General features: G+C 29.9%; 1 protein-coding gene across 1 annotated transcript in view; it reads left to right on the top strand.

Moving 5' to 3' along the window:
- The window catches only part of LOC122508306 (ras-related protein Rab-1A), a 63567-nt gene that overhangs the window by 24200 nt on the left and 11535 nt on the right, over positions 1–27832 (top strand). Inside the window, exons 2-3 of the mRNA XM_043621582.1 lie at positions 9424–9820; positions 11034–11276. Coding sequence (XP_043477517.1) covers positions 9424–9820; positions 11034–11249 — 613 coding nt within the window. The 3' untranslated portion in view covers positions 11250–11276. The remainder of the gene's footprint in view (positions 1–9423; positions 9821–11033; positions 11277–27832) is intronic.

The following is a 27832-nucleotide window of genomic DNA, read 5'->3' as shown; positions in this document are numbered from 1 at the left end:
AAAACGATTTTTTATCATTACTCGCGTCTATTTTTTGTACATAAAATGGAGTTCTTACATACATCAAAATTGCTGGTTTCTCGGAACCTCTGGAAATATAGATAGTCCATGTTTTAGAAAGTAAACTATTTAATTATATTAGTCAATTCTTTCAGACTTTTTTGGTTAGGTTTCAATATAAATCGTCAAAAATTTTACGCACGTGGTGACATTTCTACTACAGTCGGGTCCCCATACTGTTACATTTCCAGAAATTTCCCACTCCTCCAGACTCAGCTCTGTTATGTGCTCAAAGTATGCCTACTGCGCACCTTTCAGGAACGTAAATATATAAACCTCAAGTTTGGCCTAGAAGTATATGCCCCCTTTTCTTTGGGCTTAAGAATACGGCCCTGAAAATTGGTGACGTCCCCTAACACTTCTGAATTTGGAGGTTATGCAAAAACATAACACTACTGAGGACATAACAGTTTGGAATCTAACAGTATGGGGACCTGACTGTATTTTAATCGCGCAGTGTGTTTGAAAATTCACCTTTGCAATAATTTGTGTATTTAAATTTATTTTCATTTGAATGTCATAAATAATTAAAAATAAATAGTTTTTGACAAGTGTATAAAATTGTGTACTCGAAATGTATAAAACATCATCTGATTAAGTATTGTATTTTGACTCGAAAATCTAGTGTCTATTAAAAAATTAAAATACCAAGTCGTGTTTAGTGTAGTGGTTATCGTTCCGGGTTTCAAAGTGCGTATTCGTTAGGTTCAGGTGTTCGCGTCCCCCCTGCGTCAAATATTTATTTCATAAGTTTAAATTAACTCTAAGGTATATAAATACAAAGTAAAATATAAATATGTTCAAATACAATAATTAATTTTTTTCTTTTTTCTTTCAATTAGTTTTTCTCTTTTATTTGATAATAAGAATTTGATTAGCAATTTCAAATAATTATGATACACAGTGTAAATCTAATATTATTCTCCTAGTCAATTTGACTATTTTTTCCTGATTACATCGACTAATTTTCCTGGTCACTTTAACTATGCTTGAATCTTATTACTTTGACCAGGATTCTATAGTTGGCTCCTCTCGTAACTAGGAAACCTAGTCAATTCCTAGTATACGGGTCCTAGGCATTTTTTTCGGTGTGAAGACGAATTTAGAAAAACTATGAGAATTTTCATAAAAAATGAGTGTGATTACATTTTTGACAAATATTTTACATTTCAAACGAATCTGATGAATTTTGGAAAAAAAATCCGCTCTCATTATCACTTGTACCAACTGCACAACAGGTATATTTTTTACAATAAAACACTCTATTAAAAAAGTATGCACTAAATGTGGACAACCAAGGCAGTTTTTTAAAGCTTAATCCTCATAGAATTATTATTAAAAAATTTACTTTGTTAAGTATAAAGGTTTATTAATTATTTAAAAAATATCAGGCAGAGAAATATTTACTTTTGGCCTCTAAAAACCAATGTGCCAATCTTTTTACTTGTAAAGCTTGCATATAATTTTTAAACATATTGCAGTAAGTTCGTACATAAAAACTAAACATTTTTCTCTTTGGAACCCCATCTCTATAACTAACTGTTTCTGAGATATTCCATTTGTAACAACCGCACCTAGTCTCCCCTAATTATGTAATATCAATTGTTCATTTTGGAAGCAAATGAAAATCTTGCATGAATATCCAGTGAAAAATCGCTAAGACTCAATATAACTGGCACAATATTGGCTAACAATTCTCTGGGCAAAAAACCATGTTCGTTTCAAAGGTCCACTTTTGGTTTTGAAATCCGTCAGGGAACACATATAATGAACAAAAAACAAGATCAATTTGTAGTACTTTATGCGTTTGTAGTACCTATTTCAATTAATGTATTAAAAATGAATCTTAAATTTCCACCAGCTTTTGGAGTTATGTAGAGTCTACTTTGAACTAATTGTATCGCAAGTAGGCCCTACGTTACGACTGCTAAAATCTAAAATAAGACCTATATTGTAGACTGAAAGTAGTTCTTAAATTTTGATAAATAAAAATATTACATAAATAAAAATTAAAGCAAAAAGCAATTTTTTATAAACGAATTAATATAATAAATTGGGAAAAGTCCTTCTTCTGCATAATTACCAAACTTTTTTTAATTAGATAAGAAAATTCCCGGTTTGGCAAAAAATTCCCGATTTTTCCTGGTCGAATTAAATTCCCGGCTATTTCTCGGTTTTCCTTCGCTTCGCGGTTGATAGACCTGTTAAATGTATTAGTAGAAACTATAACACGTTTTCGATTCCCACATGGGAATCTACATGGGAGCCTATATCAAAAACCATGTAAAAGCCTACTTTCATAAAGGAAACCATATGGATTCCCATGTAAAACCGTATGAGAAATTGCTACACGATTTTAGGTAATAAATATACCTTAAATAAACCCAAAAAGCCTATATTTCTTTAAGAATAAATCCCTTGTAAAATATATTTTCATTTTTCAAGTAGGTATAATTTTTCCTGAGGGGGTAATTACTGGTTAAAATGGTGTACACTCTAATACACTAAATTTTCCAGCTATTACGCGTATTATCTAGTATTATAGGGTATTACTGAACTATTACAGCGTATTACAGAATATTACCTCTATATTATGTGGTATTACATTGACGTAATAATGCTCTATTACACTCTATTACGTGACTATTATGGGGAAAGCGTACACGCTAATACACAAGTAAATACCCCCTCGATTTTCCATATCCCTATTGAAATTTTCACATGGGATTTTACATTTTACCCGTTTTTGCGTAATGCCCGGATAGAATTTTGGAAGGCAACAACATACCCCAAAATTTCTAAAATTCAAGAAGCAAAATTTTAATTCATAAATAGGAATTTTTTATTTATTTTCAAAGTAATTTATAAAACATTTCTAGAATTCAAAAATAAGAAAATTTTGATTCATAAATCCCAATTTGCCCTAATGGCGAATTTACTGTACCCTTTATATTGAACATTTATTTCATTTTCTACGTTAAATAGGACAATACATACTATGAAATTTTCAAACTTAAAACCTTAAAATATCAATATAGAAATTGTTTGCAAACTCACGTTCATTGATTTTAGAAAATTTGTAATAGACATCAAATTCATGACTCTAAACTTGTTAATAAAATAAATGTAATGAATGTAATTTAAAATTTAAAAATATCAACCGATATTAATACCAAATTCATAAGAAATTAAACAATATTCAACAAAAAAAATTAATTAAAAATTTTGTCGAAAATCAAAAATATGATTTTAGCTTAAAAATTAGGATTTATTATTTACAATTTCATTTTTATAGTGAAAATTAGTTGTATTTATATTAAAAAGTAGCTACAGAAAGTGTCACATCAATTTGACAAAAAATTTAAAAATTTGCATTTCTTGAATTTTGTGAAAAAACTATAACTTACGTTCAGCTTGATATTTTTTCAATCAGATATGACTAAGATTTTAAGTTAGACTAATACCTAAGAGACTGTAAAGTTTCGTTTTAATCGGTCAAGTAGTATTTGTGTTTATCCCGGACAAAATATAGCAGACATACATACATACATACACACATACATAATTTTTTTATTGTCATTTTTAGAATTCTTACAACTCGTAAAGAAAAAATAAACATGAATTTTCAAATTCTAAGCAATGTACAGACAAAAGTCTGATTTTATCCTTATTAATAAAATCAGACTTTTGTCTGTACATTGCATAGAATTCAAAATTTCTATTATATTCCTTCTTTTTACACTCTAAGGAATGCGAAAATACTATTAAGAAAATTATGTGTGTATGTGTATATGTGTGTATGTGTGTATGTGTGTATGTGTGTATGTATGTCCGCAAATTTTCGACCGCGTATCACGGAAAAACGGTTCGATCGTTTGAAGTGAAACTTGGCAGTCTTTTAGGCATTAGCCTAACTTAAAATCCTAGCGATAGTAGATTAAAAAATATTAATATGGACGAAAGTTATGCCATTTTTTCAAAAATTCGAAAATTCGAAATTTTTAGTTTTTTCATATACTTTAATGAATTGTACTTAAACTTGGTACAGGGTTAATTTTAGTGTTTTTTATGAAGATTTAATCGTCAGAATAATAAAATTTTGAATAACAAATAAAAAGTGTTAGATTTAAATATTGAAAAATTAAAAAGTTTAAAAATTGAAATTTTTTTGTAATTAATTTTTATACGGTTGTATTTCTTAGGTCAACAATAAAAATTTGTTGTTGAAATCATAAGTTTACTTTCTTAAAAGAATTCTATTAGGTCAGAATATTAACAATATCCATATAATTAATATGAGACTTTTGTCAGTATGTTGCACAGAATTCAAAATTGCTATTATATTTTATTAATTAATGATCAAAAAATGAAAAACTCAAATTTCATTCTGATGACTAAATTGTAATAAAAAATACTAAAATTAACCCTGTATAAAATTTAAGTAAAATTAATGACAATAATTATTTCAAAAGATAAATTTTGAATTTTAAAAATTTTGAAAATATATAGCACTAGCTGTCATGTCGTACCCGTCTTCGACGGGTTTTAGTTTCTACCAATACATTTAACAATGTTTCTACCAATCTGCGGAAAATCAAAAATACCCGGGATAAATTAATTAATAATTAATAATTAATAATTAGTTAATTAATAATAATTAGTTAATTAATAATAATTAATAATTAGTTAATAATTAATTAATTAATAATTAGTTACAATTAGCTATTTCGGTAGTATAATTATACTATTTGAATAGTCTCCACCCTTTAGCAAAAAATCAAAAATTATCAAAAATTCGAGAAACCGAATTTCTTAAAATTTAACATTTTTTTCTTCTCTTTTATATCATTAAGCTTCATTATTTTTGTACTCTTCAAAAATACTTTACTTATATTTAATAGTCTCCACCCTTTGGTAAAAAATCTAAAATTATGGAAAATTAGCAAAAATTCATAAAACCGAATTTATTAAAATTCAACATTTTTTCTTCTCTTTTATGGCTTTTGGCTTCATTATTTTTGGGCTCTTCAAAAATACTTTACCTAATTTGTTATCTCCACCCTTTGGTAAAAAATCTAAAATTATGGAAAAATAGCAAAAATGCAAAAAAATGAATTTCTTAAAATTAAACATTTTTCCTTCTTTTTATGGCATTTAGCTTTATTATTTTTGTGCTCTTAAAAAATACTTTACTTATTTAATAGTCTCCACCCTTCGGTAAAAAATCTAAAATTATGGAAAATTATCAAAAATTCAAAAAACCGAATTTCTTAAAATTCAACATTTTTCCTTCTTTTTTATAGCATTTAGCTTTATTATTTTTGTGCTCTTAAAAAATACTTTACCTAATTTGTTATCTCCACCCTTCGGTAAAAAATCTAAAATTATGGAAAATTAGCAAAAATTCAAAAAACCGAATTTCTTAAAATTCAACATTTTTCCTTCTTTTTTATGGCATTTAGCTAATTATTTTTGTTTAATGTAGCAAATTTTTTACTTTACATACTGATCTTTAAATAAAAAACTTTAATAACTTTTCCTGAAAAGCTTGCTTAAAGATTAAAAATCACTATTTTCTTAGAAAAAAGTTGATCTAAAAAAACGAAAAAAAATTTCAAAATACATCTTTTTTAAAAATTTTATCGTAGAAATGGGTTGTATTTATCTGAAAAAGTTAGCTAAGGATAGTTTTTTCATTCATTTTACAAAAGATAAAAAATTTGCATTTTTTTGTTTTTTTGAATTTTTTGAAAAAATGTCATAACTTTTGTTCAAGTTAATATTTTTTAATCGGATAAGGCTATGATTGTAAGTTACTTTAATACCTAATAGACTGCCAAATTTCACTTTAATTGGTTGAACCGTTTTCAATTGATGCGCGAACAAAGTTTTGCATACAGACAGAGACAGACAGACAGAAATTTTTTTTACATTTTTAGAATTCTAATGTCTCAAAACGAAAAAATATATAAAAATTTTCAAGTTTGGAGCAATGTACAGATAGTAATCTGATTTTATTAATATAGATAATGTTCGTTCACATTAATAACTTTTAGTTTACTATAGCTACACTAAAAAAAGTTATATGATTCAAGTAATTATAATTATTTGAAAAATAATATCTTATTTAAAAAGTTTTTATTTCGATCTAATAAGAATTTATTTCATTTAAATAATTTTATTTAGTTGAATCAAATAAATCTTAATTGGATTAATTAAATAAATACTTGACTCTAATAAATAAATTTATTTAACACAAATCATTTCTAAATTTTATATTTTTTCATGGATTGCTTCTAAACTTTCTATAGTTGAGTATTACATGTTATTTAGTCACATTTTAGCATAATTTTTCAAAAATACTTTCTTATAACGAAGATGTAAGTATAAAAATGTTTTGAATATCAAAAAATTGAAAAAATTATAATTGATACCAATTGCTATGAAGCTTAATTCAGTAGTATTTGTGGGCTCTCTGATTTAACTTTTAGAGATATCTTGATCAATGTAAAGACAAAAGTTAAACACGGTGTTTATTTTGGTTTAAAACAATTTCCGGCTTTGTCCAAATTTTTCCTGGTTTACTGGACGGGTTTTTTTTAATAATACATTTAAAAGGGTGTTTACCAACCAGAAAAGACGTAAAATATCAGGGAATTTAATGTAACCGAGAAAAACTGGATCTACTTGCTATACAATTAGTTCGAATTAGACTGTACTATAACTCAAAAAACTGGAAGAAATTTTAGATTTATTTTAATACATTATATTGATTGAAGTACTACAAATTGAGAAATATTGTTTTCTGCATTTGAATTAGTTAAAAATAACTAATTTGATAATAAAAAGTCGGTCACTGTTTCAAATGGTATTATTTTCCTAATGAAATAGACAATAGTAACTAATTATTATTTTTTCCCTGTCAAATCAAATTCCCGGCTATTTTCCGGTTTTCTAGGTTGGTAGATACACTGTTAAGTGCATTATCAGAAACTACAACCCGTCGAAGACGGGTACGACAGCTAGTTTATAAATATTATAAAACAATTTTGGGATCATGATGGTTCGAGAACACATATATAACAAGAACGAAAGCCATCTTTTCAAAAAATCTGCATTAAAAATATTAAGAATACATTTTTTTTAAATTATTCTTATTATCGATGTTAATGTTTGTGTTAATTTAATAATTCAATTAAATAAATTTGTTAACCTAAAACCTTCAAAAAAATTGTTTTATTCTTTTCGGTTTTCTAAAGAAATATTTGTTTCGTCATTCACAAGAGAAAGTGACTTTTTAGTACCTGTTTAAAAATAAAGAGAATTTGGTATCGAATTAGGGGTTTTTTTGGTGAAGATTTTTTAAAGAACACATTTTTCATGTTCTTTTTGTATGTTTTTCATTACTTTCGATAGTTGAAAGTAAATTTAAATTTCTTCTTTAAGTAATTTGAGTAAGTCAGTTTGTCAAAATTATAATTCTGTTAATTACAGAATCTGTACATCACTTTTTTGTTAAATTTCAATTGTGTTTTATACTTTTCTGTTAAGGAGGAATAGGACACACATTAAAAAATGTCAGAAACTCTTCAAATTTTGTGGATGAGTTTCTAATAATATTATAATACAGCTCACAGAGTTTGAAAATTTTTGTCTGAATAGTTTAAAAGTTATAAATTTATTAATTTAACATTGTTTCTTATGGAGAATTCAAATACAGTAGAATCTCTCATAAGTTAATTTTAGTGGGGGGTTACCATAAGAGAAATTAGTGCGCAGTGTATTTTTTAGCTGGAAGGGGTATATGATAGGGGAAAATTAACTTACGGGAGATTCTACTGTACTCGGTTCTTATCAAACATAAAAAATAATTTAAAAAGTAGAAAAATACAAGATTTTTGACATTTTTGCACATAAAAACGTGGCAACGTTGTAAAGAAAAGATTGTGTTGGTAAAAAAGATAACTATTTATCCATTCATTGATACGCATCAGTACAATATGTCTCTCTCACTCACTCCCACAACTATTTCCGTCATGACAGTGCTACCCAACATTTGAAAAAAAAAAATTTTAGTTTATAACGTTGTCACGTTTTTTAGCTGATTAAAACCATTTATAAATAAATAATTACATTGACAAAAAATTTTAATACCTCATTATGTGCTATAATGTTACGAATTAAATATTTTTCAAGTGTATGTGCATCAGATTTACTAATTGATTCTAACTTATTTTTCATTTTCTTAGGCTACATCTTAGTACAATCACTTCTAAGACTTTTGTTTCGTACTGATAAAAAATGTTAATATCTTTTAAAAAACAATATTATTTTAATGTAATTAATGTTTTTCAGTCATAATTAGTTACCATCTTTGTTTCTTAATATTTAAACTTTTCTACATAGCGTTAATTTCAAAATAGAGATTTTGCTCTAAACGTCATTAACTTTTTGTCAGATTCTATGTCCCATTCCTCCTTAACGGTGTTCGATGGTCTCTTAAATGACGTGAAATTGGTAAACATTCATTTTCTAACAAATTTCCCTCTGTTCACAGGCACTTTTTACAAAATATGACAACGTACATTTGTCACAAATGTTTTTAATTGTCTGAATTCAAAAGATTTTGTCAATCCATGTACAAAACCCGGTTGCAGCATTGGAATTACCATAGCAATGTAATTGTTTGTTTGTTTTGTTTTAATGGCCTCTTGTATTAACAAATAGCCAGTTCGAATAGCAATGTAATGCGAATCATTTTGACAGCTGAGCCTTTAAGCTCCCTGCATGCTTCTGCCCTCTACTGGCAAAATAACTGTAACATACGTCTTGCCGCCTGTCATTACATTACTTTTGTATTTCCAATCCTGCAACCGCGTTTCTGTATGGATTAACAAAATCTTTTGAATTCAGACAATTAAAAACATTTGTGACAAATGTACGTTGTCAGATTTTGTAAATAGTGCCTGTGTGCAGAGAAAAACTAGTTCGAAAACGGTTGTTTACTAATTTCACGTCATTTCAAACAGGCAGTGCCGTTTTTCTTGGGCGATAACTGTAAGTCGCACATAACCTACAAATTTCAGAGACCATCGAACGTTCTTAAATGACAGTTTAGTTATTTGTCAATATTGGGGAATATTCATACGTCCCATTCTGACCTAAGATTCATATTCGCAGTCAAAACAAGCGCCTAATAATAAGTTTCTTAAGTTTGCAATTAAAAAGCGACGTTCTTAGTTACTCAGTTCATTTTCGTTTGCACAAATTTTTAGAAACCCAAAGCATTTTTGCAAAAATAAACCATAAATGAAATGTAAATTAAAATTAAAAGTTTTTAGTGTAACTTTAATGTTTTTTTAGCGATTATTTGTTCAAACTCCTCCTAATTGGAGATTCCGGAGTTGGAAAATCATGTCTTCTCTTAAGATTTGCTGACGACACTTACACTGAGAGTTATATAAGTACTATTGGAGTGGACTTCAAAATTCGGACAATTGAACTCGATGGTAAAACGATAAAATTACAAATTTGGGATACGGCGGGACAGGAGCGATTTAGGACAATAACTAGTTCTTACTATCGGGGTGCCCATGGTATAATTGTCGTTTATGACTGTACGGATCAAGAAACATTCAATAACGTTAAGCAGTGGCTCGAAGAAATTGAACGTTATGCCTGTGATAATGTAAACAAGCTTTTGGTCGGAAACAAAAGTGATTTGCACACTAAGAAAGTTATTGAATTTGCAACAGCGAAGGTAAACTAACATATTTTTATTTTTAAAATATTTTATACTTTAATTTTTTGCCTTTTTTCTTTTCAGTTTAATGTTTTCAACCTTTTAATTGTTAATTTTCATATTTGGATCGCAAAAAAAGTAAATTTAAACTCGTTAATCTCTCAACGTTATGTTCTTCAGCGTAATCATTAATAATAAATCGTTCTTAGTAATTTTAAAGCTGATCTTGGAATAGTTAGGGTAAACCAGACAGTAGTCGGACACTTTACAATTTTGAATAGCTATAAAACCGTATGAGATAAAGCAATTTGTTTGTTACTAATCATTCCTAAGGTCATCATAAACAAATCTAAGCTTTTGTACCTGAAAAGAAAGATTTTTGTACTGTTTTTGAAGGCTTTTTTAGTGGCCGATTACTGGCGTATTCTTACTTGTTTATTTACTAATTTTTTTAACAAATAAAAAATTTTTTTTGTAAACATGATTTGTATAATAGTCTTGTCAGACCATAGGGAACAATCAATCACACATGGAAAAAATTTTAAAGAAATTTTAATTGCAATTTTTAAACAGTGTTAATTAAAAAGATTGATTTAGGTGGCCAACTACTGTCGTATTCTTACTTATTTATTTGCAAAGTTTTTTAACAAATAAGAAATTTTTTTGTAAACATAATTTGTATAATAGTTTTGTCAGACCATAAGAAACAATCACACATGGAAGAAATTTTAATTGTAATTTTTTAACAGTATTCATTAAAAAAATGGTAATTTTTTCTTACAAAAAGGAAACAACATTTGGTAACATAAGTTTTATTTTGAACCTGTTACAAAGAAGTTGTTAATTTTAAGATTTTAAGTTGTATGCTACCGGTGAGAATTGTGCGAAGGCCTGTTTTTTAATCACTGCGAAAATCGTTTATTTTCTAAAATATATTGAGTGCAATTAAAATTGATTTAACTAAATATTGAATATCATTTTTACCTTTAAGACATGAAAAACTATTAAAATTATGAAAAAAATAAGCAGTCAACAAAACTGTTCGGTTAATTTTTAAATAAAATATAGCAAAAAATGTTTAATTTTTATTATTCTTGAAAACTTAAACAATTTTTAACGTACTTGGAATTGCTTTAAACTCAATTCAATATAGAATTAATAAAATGTGACTAAGTTTTAAAAAGGAATGAAATGAGAAAGAAACAATGTACAATATAAATTTATTTTTCAGGATTACGCAGAACAACTTGGCATTCCGTTCCTGGAAACATCCGCAAAAAATGCCATGAACGTAGAGCAAGCTTTCATGACAATGGCAGCAGAAATTAAACAGCGAGTCGGTCCACCTTCAAGCGCTGTCAGCGATACGGCAAGCAAACTTAAACTTGATCAAGGTCGTTCTGTTGAAACTTCTGGAATTCAAGGCTCGAAATCTGGATGCTGCTGAAACGCAAATTTATGTATTATGATAAGAGTGAGTACGATTTTATCTTCAAGTTCATCAATCGAATTTTCTTTTCAAAATACACTTTATTAATTTAACTAAACATTTATTTCATTTCATTAATACATATTTTTGCTCATTTATTATTTCTAATAAGAGAAATTTTATTTTTAAAACAGGAGGAATTAAATTTTTTTTTAATTAAAAACAGTAATTTAATGTACACTACCGTCCACGAGTATCTGGACAATTACACACGACTCTATGAAATAACATGCTATCACTTTTTCAATCATATCTCGTAAATAAAAGGAGATATAGATAGAACTTAAATACGGTTAGAAACCTGATTAAATTTTGCGTAAAATAATTCCTCTTTGAAGTCATTTCGTTAACTATTTTTTGAGTTATAGTGAGAAAAAAATAAAAAAAATAATCAAATTTTCTCATTTTGGTCTCTTGACTTCAACTTTTTCAAAAATCTAGAAAAATTTAGATACAATTTTTTTAAAAACACAAAAATCTTCGTTAGAATTTCATCTTTAAAATAAGCATTCGAAAATTAAAAAATCGGACAAGTGAGTTACACTCGCACTAAAATTGAGGGTTCCGTACACCAAAATTAAACTCGTTTTTTATACAAAGATACACATATGGGGAACAGATATGATTGATTGAAAGTAATATATGCGAATCAAGAAAGTTCGTAAATATGACCCCCAATCACGTTCGCTAAAATTTTCCCCAAATCTACAATTGGAAATGTAAATGTGTACCGAATTTTTGCCCAATAGGTGACGATATGTAGAAGTTCAGTATGGAGACAGGGTAATTTTTTGACATTTTTTCGAAAAAATTAAATTTCATTCCTTTCTAGTTCATAAATATGACCCCCAATCAGGTTCGCTAAAATTTTCCTTAACTCTACAATTGAAAATGAAAATGTGTACCGAATTTTACCCCAATAAGTGACGATATGTAGAAGTTCAGTATGGAGACAAGGTCATTTTTTGAGATTTTTTTAGAGCTGTGCAAAATAATTCGAACCGAACTGTTCGAATTTTTTCGCCTAGTTCGAATGTCGAAAATTCGACATTCGAGTTAGCTTAGTTCGAATGTCGAAAAACCGACATTCGAACTAGCCCAGTTCGAATGTCGAAAAACCGACATTCGAGTTAGCCTAGTTCGAATGTCGAAAAACCGACATTCGAACTAGCCCAGTTCGGATGTCGAATATTCGACATTCAAGTTACTACAAAATTCGAACCGAACCGAGTTGTGTTCGGTTTTAGTACGCTAAAATGTCGAATTCTAAAATTCGACATTTCAGTCGCCCAGTTCGAATGTCGAATATTCGACATTCGAACTAGCCCAATTCGGATGTCGAATATTCGACATTCGACATTTCAGCGCCCCAAAACCGAACTAAACTCGGTTCGGTTCGAATTTTGCACAGCTCTAGATTTTTTCGAAAAAATTAAATTTCATTCCTTTCTAGTTCGTAAACATGACCCCCAATCAGGATCGCTAAAACTTTCCCAAAATCTACAATTGAATATGAAAATGGGTACCAAATTTTAGCCCAATACACGGAGAGAAAAATCAAGCGTTTGTAGTATGGACAGTTAAGCTTATTTCGTAAAAGAATGCACATGCGCAATATGCGTAAAACTTCTGCTGTATTTGTATAAATTTCTACGTTATCAGCATAAAAGTTCTAGCTGTAACGCATGGGACGTCAGTATACTACGATTGCAAGAGATCCATGCTTTTTTAGTATATGTTTCATGCAACTGAGGTATAAAAGCATGCCTCTTTAGCAAGACGTTCATACAAAATTAGCGTAGGAAGTCTCCATACTACAAACGCTTGATTTTTCTCTCCGTGTAGGAGACGATATGTAGAAATTCAGTATGGGGACAGGGTCCTTTTGTGCCATTTTTCGAAAAAATTAAATTTCTTTCTCTCCTAGTTCGCAAATATGATCTTTAATCAGATTCGCTATATTTTTCCCGTAATCTACACGTAAAAATGAGTATGTGTACTGAATTTCAACTCTCCAAGTCCTTATATGCAGAAGTTATTTTGGGGGACAGGGTCATTTTTTGGAAATATTTTTGAAAAAAATTTGATTTATTTCTTTTTTAGTTCACAAATATGACAGCCAATCAGTATGTGTACCTAATTTTAGCTCACTAGGTCATAATATGTAGAAGTTAAGGTGGGGGGACAGGGTCATTTGTCGTAATTTTTTCTGAAAAAATCGATTTCATTCAGTGCTAGTTCGTGACCATAACTTTCAATCGGGTTCGCTGTATTTTTCACGTCTATAGACGTGAAAATATGTATCTGTACCGAATTTCAGCTCACCAGATTGAGATATGTAGAAGTTTAAGGGGCCGTTCAAAAAATACGTAACGCGATTTTTCGGAAATTTGGACCCCCATCTCCCCCCATGTAACGCAATGCTGTATACATTAGCGCCATTTTTTCTGCTGACCGTAACAAATAGCTTGACCGCCCCTCCCCCCTAAAGCGTTACGTATTTTTTGAACGGCCCCTAAGTTGTTTTTGTATCTCCTTTTATTTCCGAGATATGATTGAAAAAGTGATGTCATGTTTTTTCATAGAGTCGAGTGTAATCGTCCTGATACTCGTGGACGGTTTAATTTAACGAAAAATGATACATATAAAATCTTTTAATGTACACTAGTACATTGAAAGATTTTATGTATCATTATTCGTTAAATTGTCTACGAAATTTTAGTAAACTTTTTACTAACCACTCCGGTGTAAATACAATTCATGTTCGCAAAACTATTTATTTTCCTTATATGTGGACGTCAGCATGAAAAGGGACCACTTTGGCACTATTGGACTCATCTATATGGTCTAATTCCTTGTTAAATTTGGAAAATTTTGATACGTCTTAAGTCCAATTTGATGCAAAAATCGCTGAGTTATAGAATTTTAAACTTCAGAATGTCAAAATCTTCATTTCGAGAAAATCGAAATCAAAGATTTTAATGCGAATATCTTTTGTTTTTCTAGGATGTTATTCAGATAAGAATTGTTTTAAGTCTTCACCTTTAGGATGAAAAATTAGTAGGTTTCGAATTTTCCCCCTCCCTCCATTTTGAAATAATGAAAAAATAACGGACATCCGACAAAGTGGTCCCTTTTCTAAAATTGCGTTTTTTAATTAATAAACCTGATTTATTGCGAAGTTAATGGTTGGATGTTAAGTATTTTATTGAGTTATTTGAAGCAAAAAAGGGAAAGTAAACATAAAAAATTTTTTTAATTGACTTTATTGTGAATAATCTTAGGAAATATCGAAATTTTCATTCCTAAAAAAACCAAATTAAATATTTTGTTAAAAGTCAGTTTTTGGATCTTAATATAATTCTTGTTTTGAGGTTTAGGCCAAAAAATCCAAATTTTTCATTAAAAAATTTTGAAGACAATTTTTAAGTTTGTCAAGATATTTATTATTAATATAATTGTCTCGACGTTTCGATGGTAGCCACCATCCTTTTCAAGAGAAAACATTCTAAAAAATTATAAGTTATTAATTACAAAAATTATAAATTACAATAATTGAAAAAATTTTCTTTCTATAACAGAAACGTGAGAATACATACGTGGTAAAGCATGTTTAATTTGTTTTAGGAGTTGAGAAACAACTCCTCACCACCACCACTACATATTTAAATAAATAAAATTAGAATAAAAAGTTATGATTAATCAATTCATAACCGCTTTTTTATAAAGTCTCTCAGAGTGAAGTTAGCAGATAATTACCATAGATTATGAATTTATGAGAGATTCTTGGTTATGTTATAGTGAAGCCTGGTTCATAGATGTTTTGGAGGTTAGACTTAAATAAAATTCAAGTTTTGCTGAATTTGAATTTAATTTATAATTAATTAATTTTAAGTTAAATTATTAAGAAAACCCTGATAAATTTTACTTATATTTTGAATATCACTTTTAAAATTTATTGAATTTTTGTTTTTTATGATATAAATTAATTCTATTAAAAGTCTTTTATTTTCATTTTGTTCCGTTTCTAATATTTTAACTTTGTTAAAATCAAAATTGTGTTTTAAGTCCTTTGCATGTAAAAATAGGGCTGTATTGCCTGTGTCATTTTCTGCTCTCGTTGATCGGGCATGTTCGTACATTCTTCTTTTCAAATATCTACGAGTTTCTCCAATGTAAACACTATTACAATGGAAACATGGAACTTGATAGATAGTATTTATTTGATTTTCTTTTAATGTTTATTGAAAATTGTTTTTGTAAAGTATTGTCCATGGAAAAGACAATTGAAATATTAAATTTTTTGAAGATATTATAAAAAATGTTTTCTAATTGTGTAACAAATATGTTATTTTTATGACAATACAAATTTATAGCAAAGATTAAATTGAATATAAATATTTTTTAGTTATTGAATAATAATCAAAATCAATTATTAGTCAATTATAAATTAAGTATATAAGAATTAAAATAAGAAATAATTACAAAATAATACACACAAGAATTATATAGATAACAAATTAATTTTATATAAATTATGTCAGTCTTAAAAAAGATGATTATTATAACAAGTCATCATTAGTCATCAAATTTATCAAATAGATTATAATATATATTAAGAGAATTGATCGTATTAATTTGCATATATAAAAATCGCCCTGGGATAACCGAAATATTCAAACTCATTCATACGTGACGACAGATAATTAATGGCTACTTATTAACGAGTCTCAAGCAGTCGGCTTCCGATGCGTCGTCCACAACCCTGGCGCGCCCCCGAGCCGCTCTCTGGTTCTGGTTGATGAAGAGTGGATGACTTTTATCCCCATTTTGGTGGATTTCGTTTTTATTAATCCACCCTTTGCAACCTTGCCTCAAAGGGAATTGAACCCGATCTTCATTATTTTACTTTAATAAAAAAATATCAATATATAAATTATGACTTATTTAAACTTACCATCAGCGTCCTTGGCGTGCACTTAAATTCGTGGTGAGGATTCAGCCGGTCAACTCCCAGGGCGATGATCAATTAATTTGATACACGCTTTGAATCGACGCTAGCCTCCCGCTATTTCACGAATTTCCCTCACTCTTTGAAAGACGTGCTATACCAAGGACCCTGATAGGTCCCCACACTATCACAGCATTCCAAAAACGGCATTAGACCCATCCCCTCGAGCCCCAACGACCAGGCAACCCGGAGGGAACGATGACATAAAAGAACAACATCGCTTCAATTGCTTGTTCTATATATGGTAAAGATTTTATTGTTTTGTTATTTACTTCATTAATTTGTTTATTTGATTTATTGACATTATTGTTTATGATTTTATTATATCTTTCATTAATTTTCTTATGTATTAAATATTTAGGATATCCATTATTTGTTAATATATTTTTTACAATGTTTAAATTTTTTAAATGAAATTTTGAATTTGATAATTTTATTGCGCGGTCAACAAGGGCGTAAATGACACTGATTTTATATTTTAAACAGGGTTTTGATTGAAAGTTTATATAGCGACCGGACCAAACAGGTTTTCTATACCAATTTGTTACAATTTTGTTTTTTTCAATAGTTAATGATAAATCTAAAAAATTTATAGAATCATTCTTCATATTTTCTAAAGTAAAACTTAAATTTTTTCCATTGAGTTAAATCTATCAAAAAAATCCGAAACTTTGTTTTTACAGATGAGAGTGTCATCTATATATCTCAAATAGAAAAGAACTTTATATGTTATATTATCTAAAATATCATTCTCCAAATTCTCCATGACCAGATTAGCACATACTGAACTAATGGGCAAACCCATTAGTAAGCCGAAAGTTTGTTAAAAAAATTCATTTTTAAATTGGCAGTATGAGTTTTCGAGGCATAATGTTAGAGCTTTTAAGAATTCTTCTAAATTTAGAGTGGTGAAGGGTATTATCTCATTCCATCGTTTTTTAACACAGTCAAGAATAAGAGTTCAAGATATATTAGTATACATTGATACGACGTCCAATGAAATTATAGTAAAATTATCTGGTATGACAATCTTATCTATTTTCTCCTTAAAAGTCCAACCATCTTTTAGATGTGGATCTGTTTTGCCTACAATATTCTTTAAAATTTTTGAAATGAATCTAGATAAATTATATAAAGGTGAATTTACAAAGGAAGTAATAGGTCTCTCATAAATTCATAATCTATGGTAATTATCTGCTAACTTCACTCTTAGAGACTTTATAAAAAAATACCGGTTATGAATTGATTAATCATAACTTTTTATTCTAATTTTATTTATTTAAATATGTAGTGGTGGTGGTGAGGAGTTGTTTCTCAACTCCTAAAACAAATTAAACATGCTTTACCACGTATGTATTCTCACGTTTCTGTTATAGAAAGAAAATTTTTCAATTGTAATTTATAATTACAAAATTTTTTAATGAAAAATTTGGATTCTTTGGCCTAAACCTCAAAACAAGAATCAAATTAAATATTGTAATGCGAATTTCTCTGGTTCTTTTGGGAAGATATTCAGATAAGAGTTGTTTTAAGTCTAGTACACCCTCAAGATGAAAAATCAAAAGGTTTTGAATTTTTCCGCCCCCTCCATTTTTAAACAGAAACAACTTTTGCAGCAGACGAAGGTGTGAACAACTTCGATATTCCTCGTACACTCGGTAGATATTCACATGTATTCTATGGGTATTATCATGTTTTCCAGCATATATTCAATATTCTCATATCAGTATACACTTATATTCCCAGGTGCGAATTTAGGTTGGCCGCCAGAGTTTGAAGGTTGGCCCAAGGTTGGCCTAACTTTGGCAAGCAAAGTTTTGTTTGCCAGAGTTTGCCCAGATTTGGCAAGTACTTGTGCCCACAGTTGGCCCGACTTTGCAAGCCAACCATAAAATGCAGAGTTTAACCAACCGTCGGGCCAACTTTGGCGACAAAGGTTGGCACAACTCATCCAAACGTACATTAAAAGACTTTCAGTTTCGGTTGGCCGAACTCTAGGCCACGGTTGGCAAAACTATGTGAAACACAGTTTAATTGACTTACATTATTTTGGTTGGCCGAACTCTGGGCCACGGTTGGCCCGACGGTTGGCAAAACTATGTGAAACGCAGTTTAATTGACTTAAACTTTCTTGGTTGGCCCAACGGTTGGCAAAACTCTGTGAAACGCAGTTTAATTGACTTGATTTTTCTTGGTTGGCCGTACTCTGGGCAACGGTTGGCAAAACTCTAGAAACGCAGTTTAAATGACTTAAACTTTCTTGGTTGGCCGAACTCTGGGCCACGGTTGGCCCAACAGTTGGCAAAACTATGTGAAACGCAGTTTAATTGACTTAAACTTTCTTGGTTGGCCGAACTCTGGGCCACGGTTGGCCCAACGGTTGGCAAAACTCTGTGAAACGCAGTTTAATTGACTTGATTTTTCTTGGTTGGCCGAACTCTGGGCCACGGTTGGCCCGACGGTTGGCAAAACTCTGTGAAACGCAGTTTAATTGACTTGATTTTTCTTGGTTGGTCGAACTCTGGGCAACGGTTGGCCCATCGGTTGGCAAAACTCTAGAAACGCAGTTTAAATGACTTAAACTTTCTTGGTTGGCCGAACTCTGGGCCACGGTTGGCCCAACGGTTGGCAAAACTATGTGAAACACAGTTTAATTGACTTAAACTTTCTTGGTTGGCCGAACTTTGGGCCACGGTTGGCCCGACGGTGGGCAAAACTTTGTGAAACGCAGTTTAATTGACTTGATTTTTCTTGGTTGGCCGAACTCTGGGCCACGGTTGGCCCAACGGTTGGCAAAACTTTGTCAAATGCGGTTTAAATGACTTAAACTTTCTTGGTTGGCCGAACTCTGGGCCACGGTTGGCCCGACTGTTGCAGCTTAAATATACATTTTGCGTTATGCACTCCCATGTGAGCGTAGCGTAGTGGTCAGTGTATAAGTCTTCGGTGCGTTAGGTTAGGTGTTCGATCCCAGCGAGCGATAGATATTTTCGAAAATGTATGTATGAGATTGTGTTTAATAATAATAGGTAAAGGTTATATCTGATGTTCCCGCTAATAATAACGTGTTAATTGTTTAAATAATGTAGTTTTTTAATAATTTTTTACCTTTGGCTGTTGAAGTTGGCCAAACTTTGAAAATTGTGGTTGGCCCAACTTACGCATCTAAAGTTGTGCCAACTTTGGCGTCAGTCTTTGGACCAACCATTGAAATGTATAGTTGGCACAACATATGCATTGTAAGTTGGGCCAACTTCCTTATGAGTTGTCGGGCCAACCATCGTCGCCATTAGACGGTCGCCGTTATCATCTGTATGGTTGGCCCAACCTCTGGCACGAGAAGTTGGACCGATTTTGTAAAAGTTGGCCCAACTATGGGCCGACCAAAAAATCGCACCTGGGTTCTTTAATATTTCTTATATATTCCCATATATTCCTAAGTAATCTCTAATATTTTGACATATTCTATAATATTAACGAGCAGTAACAACAGTTTCAAGAAAACTGGAACACATTTTTGCATTTATCATTTTAAATTTATACGCGTAAAGGCTCCGGAAATTCAAAATTCTCTGCTGTTTAGATACTCAAGTTAACAAACAGAGTCAATTATTGTAAGAGAAGATGCAATACATGAGGACGATTGGTGTGCGTTTTCATTAATAAATAAAGCCTTTTTTATTTGTTAACGCAGGGAGACTACATGTCAGTAAAGTCAGGAAAATGACAGGAAAACAAATTTATAGTCATGGAAATTAAGAAAAATGATATTCTTTTCGAATTACTTTCAAAAACTTAAAAACTTTTCTTCCAAATATTGCAACAAAATAGCACATTTTTTAGTATAAAATGTAACTCATTTCTATTTTGAGGCCGCAGTCCCATGGCAGCGTTTTGCGTTGCGTTGTAATAAGAGAGAATGCAGCAAACGTATATTTGCGTCTTTTTCTCTCCCATTACGACGCAACGCAAAACGCTGTCATGGGACTCCACCCTTAGGCTGAAGTCCCATGGCAGCGTTTTGCGTTGCGTTTTGTAACTAGGCAATGAGTGTGAGAGAGATTTTCGAAAATCAACTTTTGAAGATTGCAAATTTTGAAAATAATATAATTATCAAAAGAGTTAATGAAAAATCTTTAAATATAAATTTAAAACCAAATTTAGCTTCTAATTTAAATTTTTTTTTAAATTCAATATTTTTAGTATTTTTAAATACATATTTCCAAAAATTCAAATACATACAAAAATAATAACTTTTTAGAATTACTTTTAACATTCACGGAAAAGTTTTCGGGCGAGCTGCGTTCTCCGCGCGTAGAGAAGGTTTCCTAAAAGAGAGAAGGCATATCGCCTTGTAAATGGGTGAGCTTCTCTCTCTACTGGGAACGCTGCTCACCCAGTGTTGGACGAGCTGCGCTGAAAGTCAGTGGTAGATACACGACTGGTAGAGCAGCTCGTCCAATGCTGGCCTGCTGCGCTATCTTTTTGCGACTATTGCTGCACCAAAGTGAAGTTGCGCAGCGTTACTAGAGCAAATAGAGTTGCTCGCCCCAAAACTTTTCCGTGTTATGGAGAAAAAAATCATGTTCAAAATTTTTAATTAAAATTCATCAAAAAATTAATGTTTATTTATTTATTTTATACTCCTGCCCTACTGGCCCCACGCACCTCGACAAGAGTCCCCAAGAAATACCTTTTTGGACTAAGCATAACCATTCTACTTATGAAATTTTCTATATATTAACCTAATTTGCGTCTACAGCCGACTTTTATTAGGAGTACTCGCATTCCGCCTGGACCACCCGTCAATGGGTTTTCTCGCCAGTGGAGAGGGAAACTGTAGAAAACCTCTCCTGAGTACAACCGGTTTATCGACAGTCGAGTTCTAATGGCGTGTACCGGACAATAATCGACGGTGCACATCATTATACCTCGACGTCAAACCTCCCGCTCAGATTTTCTCACGTGCCGGAAAAATACCAAGCCAAATGGGCGCAAACCAAGGGTACTTATACCCTTGGTCCTTAAACGACCGCCAAGCGAGGCATCTATCCGACTGAGCTAATCTGTCGGTTATGTTTATGTTTATTAATGTTTTCTTTAAAAACAAAAATTTATTTAAGAAATGAAGTTATCTTTAAAAGATTTTACCAAATTTCAATTGTTTGGAAATTTTTCAATTGCATATAAATAACAAAACTATTTTCTTTCAAAAATTATTTTAAAATATTAAAAAAAAATTAATTGTAAGAATTTCTTTATTAGTTTTTTGAAAATATTATACCTTAATAACTAAAGAAAAAACATGGACAGTAAATAGTTATAAGCAATTGAGTTTTGTATTTAAATAATTGAATTATTCTAGAAGAAATATCAGAAAATTGTTTAAAATAATTGATTCAGATATGAAGTTTAGCTGAAAATTATAAAAAATAATTAAATTTAGGTAGGGTTATAATTATAATTTTTATAAATTATTAAAATTCATAAATTTTACTCGTTTGCTGTAAACTTTCATATTTTCCTGTACAAATATTTTATAATAGATAATAATTGTAATGTCAGTAAATTGTCAGGGGAATTGATAAACTGAAACTTGTGACCACCCTGGGTAAGGTACTAACTTGCTTTTGGTTATATGACTGGAAATACGTCAAAGGATTGACAGTATACGAAAACATCAGTTCTAAGACTTATTTTTAATAATTTTGCGAGGGGTATGACACTTAAAAATATAATTAAAAGAATTAATTAGAATTTTTAAAGATAAAATAAATATCAGAAGCAAAGCATATTTTCAAAGTTTATAAGATTTTACCCCGGTTTTACATAAAGGGTATTTTAAATAAATTCCGCTTTTTCTTAATATTTCTCAAGAAACATTGACTAATATTCTATGATTTTTCTAAATATTATATATATAATAATCTTATATTTTCGAACATATTCAATGTACGCCCTGAATGAGAGTTGTTCACCCCTCGCAACAGACCGACAAAGTGGTCCCTTTTCATTTTATTGTCTAACAACGAAATAAAATACTTAAAGTATCAATAAATTAATTAAAATTGCATGATTCGACGTGTGAGACCCTGTAGATTAAGAAAAAAGAATAAAAAAGGTTCGATATTTTTTTTCATAATTATTAAATTGGGATTATCTCGGAATCTAGAACCGACAAAGTGGTCTCTTTTCAAGCGGACGTCCACATATGTGTACGTCCACATGAAAAGGGCCCATTTTGTCGGTTCTAGTTTTCGAGATAAATAATCGCAATTTAGTAACTTTGGAGCAAAATCTTAATTTTTTTTATTTTTTATTATTAATCTACATGTTTTGACAAGTCGAATCATGCGGTTTTCATTAATTTATCGATAATTTAGCTGTTTTATTTAATTGGTTCTTTAGAAAAATGAAAACGGTCCATTTTGTCGGTCATTTGCAAAAGTAATCCGTATTTTAAAAAAGGAGGTACGGAAAAATTTAAAACCTCTTGATTTTTCATCTTTAAGATGCCCTGGACTGTAAACAATTTTTATCTGAATAACTTTCTAGAAGAACCAGAGATATTGCTGTTAGAGTCTTTGTTTTTGTAGTTGTAGAAGTGAAAATTTCAATATTTCGTCAAATTATTCATAATAGAGACTGTTAAAAATTTTTAAATAAGTTTAATTTCTATTTTTTTTATTCAAATGACACAATAAAATTGCACCCAATCATTAACCTTGTAATAAATGATTTATTAATAAAAAAACCGTCCTTTTTAGAACAGGGCCCATTTTGTCGAATTTTCGTATTTTTCAAAATTAAGGGGGGGGGGTGGTTTTAAAAATTTAAAACCTATTGGTTTTCATCTTGAAGGTGCCCTGGACTGGAAACAATTCTTATCTGAATAACTTCCCAGAAGAACCAGCACGCATAGAAAGGGTTTGCTGTGGCAGCGAACATTTTGCTGCCACAGCAAACCTTGTTCGTTGAAATAGGGACAGCGAAAATGTTCGCTGTGAGATCAAACAAGTTCGCTATGACAGCAAACTCGCATAAATTTTTACTAATGTTTGCTGTCACAGCTAACATGTTCGCTGCCACTACAAACTTCTTAGCTGTGGCAGCTAATTTTAAAAGATTTCACAGCAAACATCTGTTTACTGCTGCAGCTAATTTCTTTTTTTCCGTGAGAGATATCACCATCAATTGGTATCACAATCTTTAATTCCGTTTTTCTCGAACATTTCTCGACAATAATAACTTAATAAAAATAACTTATTTAATTAAAAATTATTGAATTAATATAATTTATTCCTTATAATTATAATTGGGTTTTCCCCCAATTAATAGATATTTTCTTATCTTTTTTACATTGGAAAATCAACATTTTCCAAAAAAATGTAACATTGTTTTACATTTTTATATTATTTTATAATCCTCATAACTCTATTTTAAAAGTTCTTTTAAACTCTAAATCCATTCTTCTTCTTCATCCATTCTTGCAACGGCGTTGGAGGTACGCTAAAAATGCAGCCGATCGAGCTAGTCTTCAATTGCCATTGAATCAACAAATTTCAACCGTCAAAGAGATAACTCTAATGTAGAAAAAAATTTACCAAACGTTGTAGCTAAATTTTCAACTATTCAAAATTATGAAAAAGTAATTGACGCTCTCAATATTTGATACTCAAAGGCTCAACCAGTTTGCAAAATATTTAGAAGACAAAAAAATAATTTAAGAAGATTCTTATGTTTATGATTAAGTACCTATATTTAAAATTTGTTAAAATTTAATTTCATAAGACAATAAAATAACATTTTAAAAAAATTATTCTTTTGGATCACTAAACTTTTGAAAGAATCGTATTTCAATTGATATTACACTGAGAGTAATTTCTGCATAATATAGTATGAACTTTAGCCATACTTTTTTCTCATCTATATCACATACGCCATTGGTATGATTGCTGAGCGAATTTACTAAGTTTTCATAACAAAAACTCATGACAGAGGGCATGCGAGGCGCATTGAGTATTTCAATACTATTTTATGCAGAAATTTCTCTCAGTTTAGGTAAAACTGAATCCTGTAAAATCAGTTTGCACAATGCAGCGGCTGAATGAGTAAATACTAAATTTCGATAATTTTAAAAAATTCTGAAAAAATAGTAAAAATCATTTACCCACGACGGGACAAGGCTTAAAATTTGCGTAAAGAGAAGTAGTTTTTTTGCAATTTAAAAAAAATCGAAGGATACAAAAAGATTTAAAAATTAAATTTTAATCTTGAAATTTTTAAAAATGCAGTAAAAAATTGTTGAAAAATTTCTTTTGAGTCATTCCATTATATTTCGACCAAAGTCGTTGCTGACTAATTTTAAAAAATTGTAATATTTGGCAGAAATGATGTTAAAGATATTAGGATCACCGAACAAAAAGAATTTTTTAAATATTTTTGATATTTATTGTAAAATAAGCATCTAAAGTATATGAAGTCGTAAAAACTGTCACTTTTTCATCTATTAGAAAATATTAAAGAAAACACATAATTTACTATAAAAACGTAAAAAAATTATAATAATTCATTAAGAATGAATTGTTTTATTATTATAAATTGATAAAAACATTAATATTAAATCATTTTTTATTTAATATTTCTTATTAATAATTATTAATAAGAAATATTAAATAAAAAATGATTTTAAAGTTCACCTGCCAAATAACCTAAATTTGCAAATTGCATTCATTAAATGTTAGAAAAAGAAATCATTAAATTGAATAAAACCTTATGAAATATAAAGTACCTGTGATTAACTTTTAGTTTTCCTTATCACTTTCTTTCTTTTTTTTCACAAATGTGAAAAAATAAGCAATTAAAATTGGCACTTTGCTTATTTTCATGATTTTAAAATGTAAATAACTTCCGCCCAGAAAAATGAAAAATTACGAAAACTGGGCAATAATTAATTGATCACTAGATACACTCACTGGAAAAAGATTTTATTTGGTCCCGAATAGGGCTTGCAATCCCACACTAACGTCAATCCCGCGGGACTAGAATGCGGGATAGCCCTTAATCCCGCAGAATCCCGCAAAATTTCATGTTATTAACTATATTCTAATTTTTTAATAATTATTAGATAAAATTTTATTAAAAATTTTTATTTATTCAATTGAATACAATGACAATTGTTAAAATGACTTAGAAACAATTTTAAATCTAAATTTTTATTTAAAAAATTTTGTGAACTACACAGGCAGACAAAAAAAAAAGTTTCGTGGCCGAGACACTACAGTAGTATATTCCCATGTATTTTTGGCCGCTGAATCCGAATCTGAAGTCCGAATGCTCAAATTGGTTCTTTTTTTTAAGTTATACTCAAAAAACGACTCAAAACACGAATTTGAACCAAAAAAATTAAAAAATTTTTTTCTGAGACATGACAATAGCATATTTCCATGTATTTTTTCCCGCTAAATCCGGATTCGAAGTCAGAATTGACAGATGTGCTCAAAATTATGAGCTAAACTCAAAAAACGACTCAAAAAACCGAATTAAAATGACGAAAATGAAAATTTTTTTCTGTGACACTGCAAAAGTATATTCCTATGTATTTTTTCATGCTGAATCCGAATTCGAAGTCAAAATTGACAGATTTGCTCAAAATTTTGAGATAAACTCAAAAAACCACTCAAAAATCCGAATTAAGATGAAAAAATTTTTTATGACACTACACTACTATATTCCCATGTATTTTTTCCCGCTGAATCTGTATTCGCAGTCAGAATTGACAGATTTGTTTAAAATTTTGAGATAAGCTCAAAGAACTGATAAAAAAAGCGATTTAAAATAAAGAAATGGCAATTTTTTGCTATGACACTACATTACAGTATTTCCATATATTTTTACACTCGGATCTCGCATTTGAAGTCAAAATTATTCTAATGGCTCAAAATTTTGAGACACACAAGAAAATCTGTTAAGTTACAAAAATTAAAGTCAAGAAACTCTACTTTTCTTGCTAGTACACTACATTAGTATATTCTCATATTTTTACATCTGCTTCTAAATTCAAAGTTAAAATTATTAAATTTGCTCAAAATTTTAAGTTAAATCCAAAAATGCTCAAAATTTAATGCAAAAGAGTTCATTTTTTTGGTATTCGGTAGTGTATTCTCATGAATTTTATATACGCTGAATACAAATTCGAAGTTAGAATTATCAGAATGACATAAAATTTTTTAGAACTCAAACCCTGGTTACAGGTACAAGCATGCATGTTTTTGAGCACTTTTAATGAAATCCAAAATTTTGAGCCACTTTAAAAATTCTGACTTTGGAATCACAGTGAAAAAATACATGGGAATACACTAGTGTAGTGTCATAGCAAAAAATTTCCTTTATTCATATTAAATTACATTCTTATCAGTTTTTTGAGTATATCTCAAAATTTTGAGCAAATCAGTCATAAATCTGTCAAGTCTGAGTTTAAATGCGAGATCCGATATGGAAATACTGTAATGTAGTGTCATAGCAAAAAATTTCCATTTCTTTATTTTAAATCGCTTTTTTTATCAGTTCTTTGAGCTTATCTAAAAATTTTGAGCAAATCTGTCAATTCTGACTGCGAATTCGGATTCAGCGGGAAAAAGTACATGGGAATATAGTAGTGTATATATAATATAGTAGTGTAGTGTCATAAAAAATTTTTTTCATCTTTATTCGGTTTCTTGAGTCTTTTTTTGAGTGGTTTTTTGAGTTTATCTCAAAATTTTGAGCAAATCTGTCAATTTTGACTTCGAATTCGGATTCAGCATGCAAAAATACATAGGAATATACTTTTGCAATGTCACAGAAAAAATTTTTCATTTTCGTAATTTTAATTCGGTTTTTTGAGTCGTTTTTTGAGTTTAGCTCATAATTTTGAGCACATCTGTCAATTCTGACTTCGAATCCGGATTCAGCGGGAAAAAATACATGGAAATATGCTATTGTCATGTCACAAAAAAAATTTAATTTTTTTGGTTCAAATTCGTGTTTTGAGTCGTTTTTTGAGTATAACTTAAAAAAAAGAACCAATTTGAGTATTCGGACTTCAGATTCGGATTCAGCGGCCAAAAATACATGGGAATATACTACTGTAGTGTCTCGGCCACGACACTTTTTTTTGTGTGCCTGTGCTATTAAAGTTCTATTTTCGAAGAAATTCTTATATAAGTTTGGCTATGTCTATAAATAAAACTTTTATTATTGCACAACCTCACTTGTTAAACTAAGTTTGAATGTAAATTAACGTAAATTTTTCCTTTAAATGGAAGTTTTTAATTTTCATTTTGAAAGTAAGATCTTAAGAAACAAAGAGTATCAATGGTATATTATCTGCTAAACTACTTCTAAGTTTATTACAAAGATATCCTGCGGCAGAAAATGCTCGTTCAGATTCCACACTAGTTAGTGTAATCCTATATAAGAAATCTCTAAACGAAAATCTCTCGAAATATCTCGAATTATAGTAACGTCTATCCCATTGGTTGCTTTCACT

The sequence above is a fragment of the Leptopilina heterotoma genome, unplaced genomic scaffold, assembly GCF_015476425.1.
Source record: "Leptopilina heterotoma isolate Lh14 unplaced genomic scaffold, ASM1547642v1 Lhet_530, whole genome shotgun sequence".
Lineage (NCBI taxonomy): Eukaryota > Metazoa > Arthropoda > Insecta > Hymenoptera > Figitidae > Leptopilina > Leptopilina heterotoma.
Note: the sequence above shows the minus strand (reverse complement) of the source record. Positions and strands in the feature narration are given on the sequence as shown.